The sequence below is a fragment of the Elephas maximus genome, chromosome 5 (genome assembly GCF_024166365.1).
Source record: "Elephas maximus indicus isolate mEleMax1 chromosome 5, mEleMax1 primary haplotype, whole genome shotgun sequence".
NCBI classification, from domain to species: domain Eukaryota; kingdom Metazoa; phylum Chordata; class Mammalia; order Proboscidea; family Elephantidae; genus Elephas; species Elephas maximus.
Genome location: NC_064823.1, coordinates 2,433,833 through 2,448,462, shown reverse-complemented (window position 1 = coordinate 2,448,462; position 14,630 = coordinate 2,433,833). Strand labels below are relative to the sequence as shown.

The following is a 14,630-nucleotide window of genomic DNA, read 5'->3' as shown; positions in this document are numbered from 1 at the left end:
ATCTCTTATCCACTATGAAGAAAGTTAAGCAATATTCTACACCTTATTATGCTTTTTTTTTTTTCCAGATAATGATTCAGGTAATTTTTAAAGAAGCTGTTAGAATGATGAGACTCCTAATAATAGATATCCTGTTAGAAATTTTAAAGATAATTAAAATAAGATGACATTTGACATATTATTAAATTGTTATTCATTTCTATGTTTTATGTGGTATGAGGTATAAAAAGGAGAAAAGCCAATATAATAATATCAAAATACAAATGATATGTATACAGTGGAAAAATTCCAGAATTACAGAGCATTATCAAGGAAACCAAGTTGGAAATAACTCATACTTAAATATGTCAGAGATATATACGTATGCCATATAGTGTAAAATTAGCTAGAGACCAAATACTCGGAAGGTAAGAAGTCGTTATTTAATTAGAACTAGAACATAAGATCCATTAGGGCGTTTGTTTTTATTGGCTGTGTTCACTACTGTATCTCCAGTGCTTAAAACATAATAAGTGCTCAATAAATATTTGTTAAATGAGTTAACGATGACAATGGTGCCTCTCTTGAGTTATGCCACATAGTAGTCGTGCTATTTCATGAGTTCAAGTGAATTTGTACATTTTATTATCTGAATATATACAGGTGTGTGTATGTATGTGTGTAATTCAAATATCTATATATAAAATTTCTGTCTACTTAATCTGTGGTGCAGTGGTTAAAGAGCTTGGCTGCTAACCAAAAAGTCGGCAGTTTGAATCCATCAGCCGCTCCTTGGAAACCCTACGGGATGGTTCTACTCTGTCCTATTGGGTCACTATGAGTTGGAATCGACTCATCAGCAATGAATTTTTTGGAATGGATTATGATTTTACAAAGGTGAGGTTAAAACTCTTATCAGGCAAGAAAAAAATACAATGAAAGCAAAGAATCTCATTTAGCACTAAGAAATAGGGCTGGTATAGATAAATTTCTTTCTGCATTACCAACAGCTATGTTTTATCTATTTTGATGATGTTCTTTTTTGCATAAATATTGATGACACTTAAACTTTCATAATTCCAGATACTTCTTTGTCTTCTTCAACAAATGGTTTTAATCTTAACTTGAACCTTGCTTGAAAGCTGATAGCTAACATTTACTGAGTCCATAGGCGTTGTCCCAAAGTGTGCAGTGGGGACCCAGGGATGGAGTAGAAAAGATGGAAAGAGGGCAGATCGTGATGAATTGATGAGAGGATGAATATGTGCATTTCTCTTGTAACTGACAAAGGACTGAGGCAATCCTTTGTATGAAAAAACTAAAAGGAGAGATCCCAACAGTATTTGTGATGGGTTGAATTATGTCCCCCAAAAATATGTGTTGTAAATCCTAACCTCTATGCCTGTGGTAAATACCCCATTTGGGAATGGGTTGTCTTGTTATGTCAGTGAGGCAAGATTAGTGTAGGATGTATCTTGAGTCAATCTCTTCTGAGATATAAAAGAGATTAAACAAGTGAGCAGAGGAGAGATGGAGTAAGATAGATGCCAAGACACATGGAGATTCCCCAAGGAACCAGGGAGCAGAAGCAGAAGTGACAAGAACCTTCCCCCAGAGCCGACACCCTGAATTTGGACTTCTAGCCTCCTAAACTGTGAGAAAATAAATTTCTGTTTGTTAAAGCCACCCACTCACGACATTTCTGTTATGGCTGCACCGGATTGGTAAGAGAGTATTTTACAAGTGGAAGAAACCTTAAGGACTGTTTAATTTAAACTTCTGGTTTTGCAGATGAAGAAGGCTCAGAGGAGTGCTAGAGCTTGCTTAATATGTTGTACATATTCCTTAGGTCAGCATAAGTAAAAACTAGGTGTCTTGACTCTGAATCCTTTGCTTCTTCTATGCCATTAAGAGGCTAAATCAATTATAAATAACATTGCTTCCAAAAACAATGCAAAAATTATAAGGATAACTAATAACCAAACAATGCCAAATATTTCTTCATCTGGGAAACAGGGAAGCAAAGTAAGAACGTTGATACATTTCTATTAGGTAATAAACCAAAAAAAAAAAAAAAAACCCATTGCCGTCGAGTCTATTCTGACTTTATTTTTGAAATAATATTCTTGAATAATTCTGAAGTTTAGACTAAAAAATGAATTTTATTATGATCTTCAAAACACTTTTGTAGTCTCACTATTTGAACTGCACTGTTGGGAACAGTAAGGCAAAGAACTTTTACTTAGGCTGGATTTTTCTAACCATGATAACTTGGGTCTTTAAAAGATGATTGCTCAATTCATAAATGATTTTCATAGCATATATTACTCTCATAAGACGAACTGTTCTTAAATAACCATATTTTATAGTCTCATGTTCTCATCACTTCTTTACTAAGCAATATTTTTACAATTTCATGAAATATTACATATTACTAAAGTCACATTTCAAAATCTTACTTTGTAATATTGTTCTCTTCCAGGGAATGATGAATGTATACCCACATGTTGGAAAAGAGAAGGTTTATATTGAATACGAACTTGCTTATTTCTTTTTAAACATTCTTTCTGGGAAAAAAATAAGAGAAACAACAATCTTCTGTAAAAATCCAAATGTTTTTTATTATTGCATTTACTGATGGCAGACTTTTCATTATGTTAGCTTTTCCTATAGTTCTGTATCAGTATTTTGCATAGTGGTTAAGAGCTGTGACTGCTGACCAAAAGGTTGGCAGTTGAAATCCACCAGACACTCCTTGGAAATCCTATGGGGCAGTTCTACTCTGTCCTATTGGGTCTCTATGAGTCGGAATCGACTTCAAGGCAACTTTTCTTTTTTTTTAATAACAGTATTTAAGAAATTAAACAAAACCATTAACCTTTAGCTTTTTCTTTGTAATAATAGAACAAAAGAGTTGAGATAAAAAGACATGTTAAAGCATGTGTTCTCATGAATGTTATCTTAGAAAACCAGCCTACTATTGTACCAACTACAGTTTTCCTCTTTTCTTTTTATTCCAATGATGTAAGGGCAGTTTTTAGTATTTCACTTTATCCATTTCTGTTAGGCTAATTTTTCTTTCTCTTTCCATATTCACTGATTAATTCCTCTACTGAATTACATCCTCCTCAATTTCTTCTTAAATGGTAAAAGGTATGTGATTAAAACAAAGAGTCAATGCTATGCCATGCTTTAATGGAAAAGTATTCAAATAATCTCCTTAAAAATAAAAATGAGAAAGAGGATTCATGACATCACTGCTATTAAACACAAATAGCTAAATCATTATGATCACTATCTGAGAATTATTTTAGATATTATATACATAGTAAATATATAAGAATAAATCTCAAATTCATATACATAGTAATTTTTAAAATAGAACACCTATATTTAAATGCATTTCTATTCAGTACTGACACACAGAAAAATATACTAAAGAATTATTTTATAACTGTAAAATAGTTGCTGTTGTTGGTTGCATTGACTTGACTCCAACTCACGGTGACCTTATGTATAACAGACAAAACGTTACCCAGTCCTGTGCCATTTTCATGATTCTTAGTATGTGTGAGTCCATTGTTGTGGCTACCATATCAATCCATTAATCTAGAGTTAATTGAAACTAAATTAAGGTCAGATAAAAGTGATTGAGTAACTAAAATTTAACAAATATGATAATAGTTGCTAAGCTCTTAATAAAAGCTCCAGGGGGGTGGTATTGTCAAATGCTGGCTTCCCAAAAAATAACTTACCGATAAAGCAAAGTCGAGTTCATTGCTTGTGATAAGGGAGACAACTATAGAGTATAGTAGTATCCTTCAACTCTTCCGCCCGTTTTTAAATTGGGTTGTTTTCTTATTGTTGGGTTTTGATAATTCTATATATATTTTGAATGCAAGTTCTTTGCTGTACATTAAATTTATAAATATTTTCTCCTAACCTGTGGCTGGTCTTATCATTCTTAACAGAATCTTTTGGAGAATGAAATTTTTAAATTTTGAGTCCAGCTGATCTTTTTTTTTGTTTAAATGGATCGTGCTTTTGGTGTCAGACCTAAGAACTCTTCCCCTAGTCCTAAATCCTAAAGACGTTTTTATATGTTTTCTTCTAAAAGTTTTAGTTTTGTGTTTTACATTTAGATAGATGATCTATTTTGAACTAATTTTTTGTATAATGTGTGAGGTTTAGGTTGAGATTTTTTTCTTTTTTGCATACAGATATCCAATGGATTCAACATCATTTGTTGGAAAACTATTGTTTCTCCATCAAATTATGAAGCTTATGAAGACAGAGCTGGTGAAGCTTTGTCAAATACTAGTTAGCCATATTTTGTGGGCCTATTTCTAGATTGTCCATTCTGTTCCACGGGTCTATATGTTTGTCCCTTTGCCTACCAAGTGGAAATGCCATTAGATGGTCATGCATATCTGTGTGTATGGGTGCAGAACTCAGGAGAGAGATCTGACAGGAGACAAACACTTGGAAATCTTTAGCATGTATGATGGCTGGTGAAACTGTGAGAACGGTGACTCTCCCAAGAAAGGTGAATTTTGTTCATGTTTCCATTCTCATTTTCTCCTAACTACTTATTTATTTTTCCATTTTTAAGGGCTTATTTCTTACTCGAAGGAAGAGATTTGACTAAAACAGAGTGACTTAATTACAGACTAAAGAGCTCATAGTATTTCAGTACATTTTAGGCGTCTTATTACTTCATTTAATAGGTAGAAGTGTCAGTAAAAATTTAAGACAAGGGGAATTAAAATTTTTGATGCACCCGTCAACTTTGGTTTGGTAAACCAATTTTAGGTAATTACATTATATAGGTAGTATTTCCCTAATATATTTGGTATTCATAAAGTAAAGAAATACTCACAAAAATTTCCTGTGGCTTGCACATCTTTATCTGGAAAATGTCATCCAAGAGCAAATCTACAGGTTTAACTTTGTAGAACATTAAAAAAAAACGTACAAAGTCAGGTAAGTCCTCAGATCTGAACAGCTTTCCTATGAAGAAAAAATAAATAAATCCAAAAAACTCTTGAGTTTTATGCTTTACATAACAACACAAGCCTCCATATAAGAATAAAGTTGTAGGCATCGAACTACTCAATGAGGCTATGATTCCAAAGGAGCTGGAATAAAATTGCACGCATTAAATTTTGGGGAAATGTGTCAGAAAGTGCTACCTGTCTCAAAATTTACTTATAGCAAGCCTGTAGGACAGAGTAGAACTGCCCCATAGGGTTTCCAAGAACAACTGGTGGATTCCAACTGCCGACCTGTTGGTTAGCAGCTGAGTTATTAATCACCAAGTCTCCTCTTTAATAAGTAGAACTCCAATATTTAGCTGGGCACATTGCTACTCTGCTAAGGCTACATTTCTCAGCCTCTATTACAGCTAGATGTGGTTATGTGACTAAGTTTTGGCCAGTAAATTGTTATGTAGAATTTTAGAACGCCTTCTTAAAAGAGATGGGCGTATCCATTTTTGGCCTCTTCTTCTCCTTGCTGGGTCCGGAAAGAACAAGATGTTTGGGTAGCATTAAATGGGAGTCGAAGTAGAGATAAAGGAAATGTCGTAGATAAAGCATGGCCACAAATTCTTTGCCACTCATCCCACTGTGAGATGGAATCCAATTCTCCTCCTAACATTGGGGATGCCCCTAATAACTTACCTGACCAACAAACTGTGACAGAAGTATCATTCTGACACAGAGGCTAGATTACAAAAGCCTTGTAGCTTCTGCCTCTCTTGGAACATTTGCTCTTAGAGCCCTGAGCTGCCATAGTGCAAGGAAACCCAAGCGATGCAGAAGGGTCATGTGTAAGCACCTGGATGCCAGCCACAGCTGAGCTCCTGAAAGCCAGCATCAACTGCAGCATGTCAGTGAGCCCTGTAGGACATCTAGCCCCATGAAGCCTTCAAATGACTCCAGCTCTAGCTGCTATCTGAATATAATTTATCTGAGAGGGCCTGTGGTAAAATGAGTTCCTTTATGTGGCCTTTTGCCTTGGTTTTTTTTTTTTGAAAAACAGCTCAGAAGATTTTTCTTCTAAACCCTGAGTTACCTTTGCCTAGTTTCCAACCCCAGAGGCTTTGTTACTTTTGTCCAGGCTGATTGACATTTCCTGGATAAGCTGTAAACAACTTGGTTTTGATATTTTTTGTCTGGCATTGAGCCACAGTCTGCCTTGTGATTGGTATGCACCTTGCAGGGATTGGCCAATAGACTATACAAGTGAGGTGAGTTGTAGCTCAGCTGTGCTTACTATGCAAATGAAGTATCTGTGGTCTACTGAGAGGGGACTGGCCAGTTTGTGGCCCTGGTGGGAGTGCCATGCCTTGAAATTGACAAGCAATTTGTGTATGTAAGCAGCCAGCCCCACAGAGGTTTTTGAGAGAGATAGAAAGAAGCAAGAAGAGAAGCAGAAGGAAGAAAACAGAGAGAAGCAGCAGAGAGAGAGAAGAGGCAAGGAACCTCCTAAAAGAGCTGTAACACAGGTCAAGGGCTGTAACACTGAAGACAGTGACAGGCCCCGAAGGGGCTCGGAGGCAGAGCCAGCAGCCGCAGACTGGAAGGGACCCAGCAACAGAGCCGGCAGTGATAGATGGCAGGGCCAAGAGGAGGCCTGTCCTCAGAGAGCTGAGAGGAGGCCTGCCCTGCCAATAGGAGCTGAGAAAGCTGTCCTGCACTGAAGGTTTTGCCTACGTGATTCCTGATCCTGAGTTGTAGCCTGTTATGTTTATCTCAGGTTGTATCCTATTCCTCAATAAACCACTTAACTGCAAGTATAGTCTGTGAGTTCTGTGTGTTCAATGCAATGGATTACAGAACCCAGAAGAGAAGTAGAGAGTTCAACAGGAGGGATGGCTGGAGAGTGGAGGTATGTCTGACCTGCGCTTCATGGGAATCTACTTTTTGCTGATGGTAATTCTCATTACTCTCCCTGAAGTTAGACAGATTCTGATACTACTATTGGTACTATTCCGATTTCACAGGTCTTCAGTGTGAAGTGCCCAGCAAAGCTCAGTAAATTCATAGACCCATGAAATAAAATGGTAAATTGTGGTTTTGAACTGCTAATTTTGGGGGTGATTTGTTAGACAGCAATAGATAAGTGGGACAGGAAGGATTCATTACATGGTGTAGAGTAATAGTATAAAGAGTCTGTCACTATGCCATCTCTTTTTCTTTATCGATTAGTAGCTATTGCCAATAGAATTTTGATGCTTCCTCTCTTCCCTCCACTGGTGGTGATGAAAAAATATGAAAAATAAAGGGAGGAGCTGTACAATACCAGCAGATTACTATCATTTTGAAGTTGAGACACAAAGACTTAGTCAATTAGTTAATAAAGTAATAAAGTAGGAGAGATTAGAAACAAAGGGAGAGAACAAACTCTCCTAACCAGTACATTATACTTGCTCAATTTCTTCTTGCCCAATTTTACTTCAGTAATATAAATTCTAGGCTTAGATACAAACATCCCCCAGATGGCTTTGACAGCTAAGAATGATAAATTAAAACCAAATAAAAACGAAAGGCAATGTAACTGAGTATTTCTCACACATCTTCAGCAATATTCTAATTTTATATGTGATAGAAATATCACCAAGAAACTGACCAACAGATTTGCGTATAAAACTCTAAAATGTAGATAGTAGAAATATATAGTATTATATAATCAAAATTTAAAAGGAAATCAAAGACCAGGGTAAACATCTTCGAAACAAAGCAGATAAAAAAATTAATGTATTCATTTTTATAAGGCAGAGAACTTATCATTAGTAAACCTATGGCAAGATATTTACCTTTACTAATATTCAATTAAAAATATATTAAAACAATAGTACCATTTTCTGCCTATTGAACAGCAACACTTTTAAATATTGTAATAGTTAATGCTAGTCCTAATGTGGTGGAAAACAGTTCCCTTAATTCATTGCTGTAGGCAATGTAAACTGGGGCAATACTTGAAATCAATTTGGAAGCAATATTTCTTCTTAGAATATATCCTAAAGACATCACCTAAAATATGGAAGAAACTTGAACTTAAATGTCTAACAATAACAGAATGTAATTATGGGACAGGTGCTCCGTGGAATATTATGTAACCATGAAAATTATAGCTATCAAATCTTTGTAGAAATATGGGGAAATTCACACAACGTGTGAAACAAGTAGTATTCAGTCAGTAATTTAACAAATGAGCACTTAGCATATTCCGGACACTCTGCAAAATCTTGAGATGATGAAAGACAAAATCCTTGTCCTAAAAGAACTCACAGCCTAGTATATAAGACACCAAAAATATCTAGTTACAATCTAACATAATGAGTGCTATGACAAAAATAAGCTCAAGGTATTCTGGGAGTACGTGGAAATGGTACATAAGGCATGAAAGCTGGAGAAATATTGAAGAAAGATGTTCTGGAGCCAGAGCTAAGTCTTGAACACAAAATTATATACACGACCTAGGCGTTATCCTTAATTTTTTTTTCTTTACTCCCCACTATAAATCAGTAAATCCTATTAGCTCTAAATTCAAATCTATCCTGAACCCGTCTGCTTCTTATTACACCTGTTTCTACCATAGTGTCCCAAACCCTCAACATAGCTCATTCGGTTTGATGCTACAGTAATTCCCCACAAACATATAAGCTTTCTGAGGGAAGCACTCTCTCTGTTTTATTCCTATATCCCCAGAGACCAAAAGAGTGCTTGGCACATAGGACTTATTCACATATTACTACAACCATATAAAATACCAAAGAAAAACACTAGACATTAAGTCTGTTGTCGTTAGGTGTCATTGAGTCGATTTGGACTCATCGTGACCCCATGCTGGAGAGTAGAATTGCCCCATAGGGTTTTGTTGGCTGTAATCTTTACGGGAGCAGCACCAGGTCTTTCTCCCATGAAGCCACTGGGTGTGTTCAAACCGCCAACATTTTGGTTTGCACCTGAGTGCTTAAATGTTAAGTCGCCAGGGCTAGACAACTAAATTATAGAAGTGATTGTACTCTGGAATGCAATGTGGGTGTTGCCTCTTTCTTTCCCAAATTTTCTGTATTTTCTGTGGTGTGGAATATAATTATAAGGTCCTGAAGACATTTGCTCAGCCTTGGTTAAATTCAGAAGAAAAATTGTAGGTAATAGTAATGCAGGATACATCAATAAGGAAGATCAAAGATGTGACACATTCAAATATGATGTTGATGAAGAACACTGAATATACCACAAACTGCCAGAAGAACAAACAAATCTTTCTTGGAAGAAGTATGGCCAGAATCTCCTTAGAAGTAAGGATGGTGAGACTTTGTCTCATGTACTTTGGACATGTTATCAGGAGGGACCAGTCCCTGGAGAGGACGTTGTCTTAGTTATCTAGTGCTGCCGTATAACAGAAATACCACATGTGGATGGCTTTAACAAAGGTAAATTTATTCTCTCACAATCTAGGAGGCTAGAAGTCCGAATTCAGGGTGCCAGCTCCAGGGGAAGGCTTTCTCTCTCCCTTGGCTCTGGGGCAAGATCCATGTTATCAATCTTTCCCTGGTCTAGCAGGTTCTCAGTGCAAAGGATCCCAGGCACAAAGGATGTGCTCTGCTCCCTGCTCTGCTTTCTTGGTGGTAGGAGGTCTCCCTGTCTCTCTCCTTGCTTTTCTCTTTTATATTTCAAAAGAGATTGACTCGAGATACAACCTAATATTGTAGATCGAGTCCTACCTCATTTACATTATAAAGGTAGGATTTACAACACATAGGAAAATCACATCAGATGACAAAATGGTGGACAATCACACGATACTGGGAATCATGGCCTAGCCATGATTTTGGAGGGACATATTTCAATCCTAACAGACATCATGCTTGATAAAGAAGAGGGTTAGTGAAAAAGAGGAAGACCCTAAATGAGATGGACTGGCACAGTAGCTGCAGCAATGGGCTCAAACATAGCAACGATTGTGAGGATGATGTAGGACTGGGCAGTGGTTCATTCTGTTGTACACGGGGTCACCATGAGTCAGAACTGACTCGACAGCACCTAACAACAATACATGATGAGAAGTTTTGAGGGGAAATAACTGTTGTAAATGTACTGTGAGAATTTAAAATAATCTGTCAACTATTATCTTTCTCAGCAAACTCAAGTAATAGAACAGAATATTTATATTCTGATAGCCAGAAGAGCACATTGTAAAGGAAGCACTGTATATGTAAAGCCAAAGACTTATTTAAATTTGTAAAGGCTCTGTATTTTGTTATCATAAATAACAGTTCTGTTAATCAATATTTACTAAAAAGTTATAAGAAACCACCTACTTTGTTTATTACACAGGTCTTTTTTTTTTTGCTGTTGTGGCTTAATTTCCCCAAAACCTAACTTTTAACCACAAGGGTTGTGATGATTGAAAAGCTTATAAAATATCTGTATTTGTTCATTAGTCTAGAGATTGCTGTAGGAAATTGGACTTGACCATGTAAGCGGTAAATAAACTCATTAGAAGCAATAAGCTAAAACGCAAGACTGATAAACTACAGTCCTCAGACCAAAACTAGTCTGCCAGCCTGTTTTTATAGGCAAAGTTTTATTGAAACACAGCCACATCCATTCATTTACATACTGTCTATGGCTGCTTTGTGCTACGAACGAAAAAAAAAAACCAAACCCGTTGCTGTCAAGTGGATTCTAACTCACAGCGACCCTACAGGACAGAGGAGAACTGCCCCATGGAGTTTCCAAAAAGCGTCCAGTAGATATGAACTGCTGACCTTTTGGTTAGCAGCCGTAGCATTTAACCACTACAAAGGCAAGTAGTTGTGACAGAGGCCATATATATGGACCTTAAAGCCTAAAATACTATCTGGCATTTTACAGAAAAAGTTTGCCAACCCCTAGGCTAAATGGAGCATTTATCCTTGAGATAAACAGTGCATTCCGGCTGTACTTCTTCCAAAACAGATTTGTTCATTCTTCTGGCAGTCCATGGTATATTCAATATTTTTCACTGACAACATAATTCAAAGGCATCAATTCTTCTTCAGTCATCCTTATTCATTGTCCAGCTTTCATATGCATATGAGGCAATTGAAAACACCATGGCTTGGGTCAGGTGCACCTTAGTCCTCAAAGTCACATCTTTATTTTTTAACACTTTACAGAGGTCTTTTATAGCAGATTTGCCCAATGCAATACGTTGACTGATTTCTTAACTGCTGCTTCAATGGGCAAAGCACTAGGAAATGAGGAGTAAGGTAATTCATTGTACTGCCTTCAGGTCCAAAGAAGAAAAGAAAAAGGGAAAAAAAGATGGAAGGGAGAATAGAAGGAGGAGTAAAGAAAGCCAGTGGAATAATTACTTTAAAGAACCATATTATGGACACAGGTTTAGGAACATTCCTGTGATGGGTAAATTCATATCATTATTTTTTATATTTTTTAAGAATGTCAGCTTGGAACGAGACTAAATGGTCACACCAGCTCAGGGGCAAGGACGAGCAGGCAGGAGAGGACAGGAAAGATGGTAATGGGGAACCCAAGGTTGAGAAGTGGAGTGTTAACATGTCGTAGGGTTGGCAACCAATGTCACAAAACAGTATGTATATTAATTGTTTAATGAGAAACTAAGTCACTCTGTAAACTTTCATCTAAAGCATTAAAAAAAAAAAAAAAGAATGTCAGCTTTGACATGCTGGAATTTGCAAGTACTTTTAAGAGTCTGTGGTTGGCGCAAGTAGTTAAGTGCTTGACTACTAACCTGAAGGCTGGTGGTTCAAATGCACCCGGAGGCACCTTAGAAGAAAGGTCTGGCAATCTACTTCAGAAAGATTAGAGCCATTGAAAACCCTAGGAGCAGTTCTACTGTGACAAACGTGGGGTCGCCATGAATCAAAATCGACTTAATGGCAATAACTTAAGCGTTTAATAGTCTTAAGTTAAATTCCTTTCTCTACAACTTTAGTTCTCCGACTCTCAATATTCTTCCAGTAAAATAGGGAAAAGTACTTCCTAGTCGCTGAGCTAACGTGTGCCCAACTCAGAGTAAGCATTTAATAATTATTTTATGTTTTTATAATTTATTTGCATATATGCCAGTCTTCTAATTTATATACACTATCTAGAAAATTTTTTTGGTTTAAGAAAATACATTATCTGAAATTCTGATACTTGAATCTATTTTACTGTTAAAATAATAGTATCTTTACAGAAATCATGTCATTTTTTTCTAGTTAGTAACAAACTCTTTGATAAATTCTTGAGAACTTTTTAAGGCTACCGTGTGCTAAAAAGCTTGATCTAATAAAAGAAATTCATTGCTTACCTATGAATCCAAGAATTGAAAATTCAATGTAAAACCAATTATTTATAGTGATATTATGTACAAAATTTGTTATTTTTGTAAAGTACATATATTTAGCTATGATATCATCTTCGAGCTGAAAAAAAAAAAGAAAAAGACATTAGTATCTTCAGTGCTTCCACTGAATAAGTTATATTAGCTTGAACTACAAAAATATTGTAAATACACTGAGAGAATGTTTTTAGGAGACAATATTTTTATTTTTAGTTCATTTCACAGAGGATATTGAATGTATGGTCTTGGCTAGAAGAACAAACAAATCTGTCTTGGAAGAAGTACAGCCATAATCTCCTTAAAAGCGAGGATGGTGAGACTTCGTCTCATGTACTGTTGACGTGTTATCAGGAAGGACCAGCCTCTGAAGAAGAACATCATGCTTGGTAAAGTCGAGGGTAAGTGAAAAAGAGGCCGACCTTTGTGTTAATTAGTGCTGCTATAACAGAAATACCACGAGTGGATGGCTTTAACAAAGAGAAATTTATTCTCTCACAGTTACAAGGTAGGGGGCTACCTTGTTAGAATTTATGGCATTTACATCCCAGCCCCTAGCCATAATCCCCACATTTGCAGGAGTCTTTGTCCTCCAGTAAATTAATTCAAAGCTCACTCTGGCCCTTTTACTGTGTGTAGTCTCTCCATTTGTCTCTTGGTGGTCTGAAGGTCATCTTCTAAGCTAAGTTTCTTGAAAAAGAGTTGATGGGAACTCTTTAACATACAATTTCACTCACAAAATGGAGAACAACCACACAACACTGGGAATCATGGCCTAGCCAAATTGATACACACATTTTTGAAGGGAAAAATTCAATCCATGACAATAGCATTAATACCAATCTACCAACATTTATTAATTTTTGTTACTGTCCCAGTAACCAGAATGTAAACTTATAAAAAAAGGTGCCTTATCTATCTTTTTCTCCAGTGTTACTCCAGAACTTAACACAATGTCTGACATAAATTAAGTGCTTAAGATACTTGTTGAATCTATAAACTTGTGGGCAGAGAAATGTAGGCAGTACAACTCTTATTTTTTTCTAATTTGAGATTTTCTTTGTGGCTTAATATATACTCAATTTTAAGCATTCTTTGGCATTTTAATAGAATGAATACTTTTTATATTCTAAGTACAAAGTAAGGTAGAGGAATACAATGACAAATAAGGGAATGAAGAGAGCGAAGAAGAACAGAACACCTTTAGTTTAAATTATATGTACCAAGGTCTTACCTGTAAGTAATACCTGGCCTTAGGTTTGGCATAGAGCATCAAAAAACAAAAATCCAATACTTGTTTGACTTGCCGACTAAAGATAAACAATAAAATCTGTTAAAATTTCTGTCATTTAATTTTTTTTTAATTTTTAAGCATATTTCAGTAATTAAAAACATGAACTTTTTCTTACAGTTTACTAACACAAAGCACTATCTACATTAAGTAGAATCGATATGTTTATACTAAAAAGTTTTACAGAAAAAGTTTATTCAGTGGACAGAATCTGCCGTTGCTAAACAAAGGTAAACGTAATCTATTTTACATGTAAGTTAATCAAATTTTAATCTATATAATGAACTTAGTATTCTTCCTGATTTTAGGCCTTATTCAAATGAAAATATAAACTTTTTTCTGATTCAATACTAAGCTAGATACTGGGCCAGGTCCTGAGGATACAAAGAGCAATCAATACACAATGCAGTGCTTGCCCAACTGGGCCTCACAGTCTAGTATGGAAAGACAGAAAAATAATTCAATTAGAACCGTAAGATATTAACAATAATGACCATCTTATAATAAGCTGGGGAAACCCTGATGGTATGGTAGTTAAGTGCTACGGCTGCTAATCAAAAGGTCTGCAGTTTGAATCTACCAGGTGCTCCTTGGCAACTCTATGAGGCAGTTCTACTCTGTCCTATAGGGTCACTATGAGTAGGAATCCACACAAAGGCATCAGATATAATAAGCTGGGAGGGGGAGCAGAAGGAATCAGGACATTCGATGCAGGGGACAGTACCTGCAAAGACACAACACATAGGAAAGGGCCTGCCACTTTAGATTTAGAGCACAGAGAGCTGATTGAAAAAGCCGTAGGGAAGATGATGGCAAGGCTGGCAGATACCGGATCATGAAGGGTCTTTTTTGTTTGTTTGCTTTTCTTTTATTGTGCTTTAAGTGAAAGCTTGCAGTTCGTTAGTTTCTCACACAAAAATTTACACACATATTGTTCTGTGGCCCTAGTTGCTCTCCCTATAATGTGACATCACATTCCTCCTTTCCACCCACATGA

The 14,630-nt window shown here is 36.2% G+C and overlaps 1 protein-coding gene across 1 annotated transcript in view; it reads right to left on the bottom strand.

Annotated features, from left to right (window-relative positions):
- MGAT4D (MGAT4 family member D) overlaps positions 1 to 14,630 on the bottom strand; it is a 94,984-nt gene that overhangs the window by 23,153 nt on the left and 57,201 nt on the right. The window contains exons 7-10 of the mRNA XM_049887040.1: positions 13,577 to 13,652; positions 12,313 to 12,427; positions 4,859 to 4,989; positions 2,439 to 2,546 (exon numbers count right to left, since the gene is read on the bottom strand). Of these exons, the coding sequence (XP_049742997.1) occupies positions 2,439 to 2,546; positions 4,859 to 4,989; positions 12,313 to 12,427; positions 13,577 to 13,652 (430 nt within the window). The remainder of the gene's footprint in view (positions 1 to 2,438; positions 2,547 to 4,858; positions 4,990 to 12,312; positions 12,428 to 13,576; positions 13,653 to 14,630) is intronic.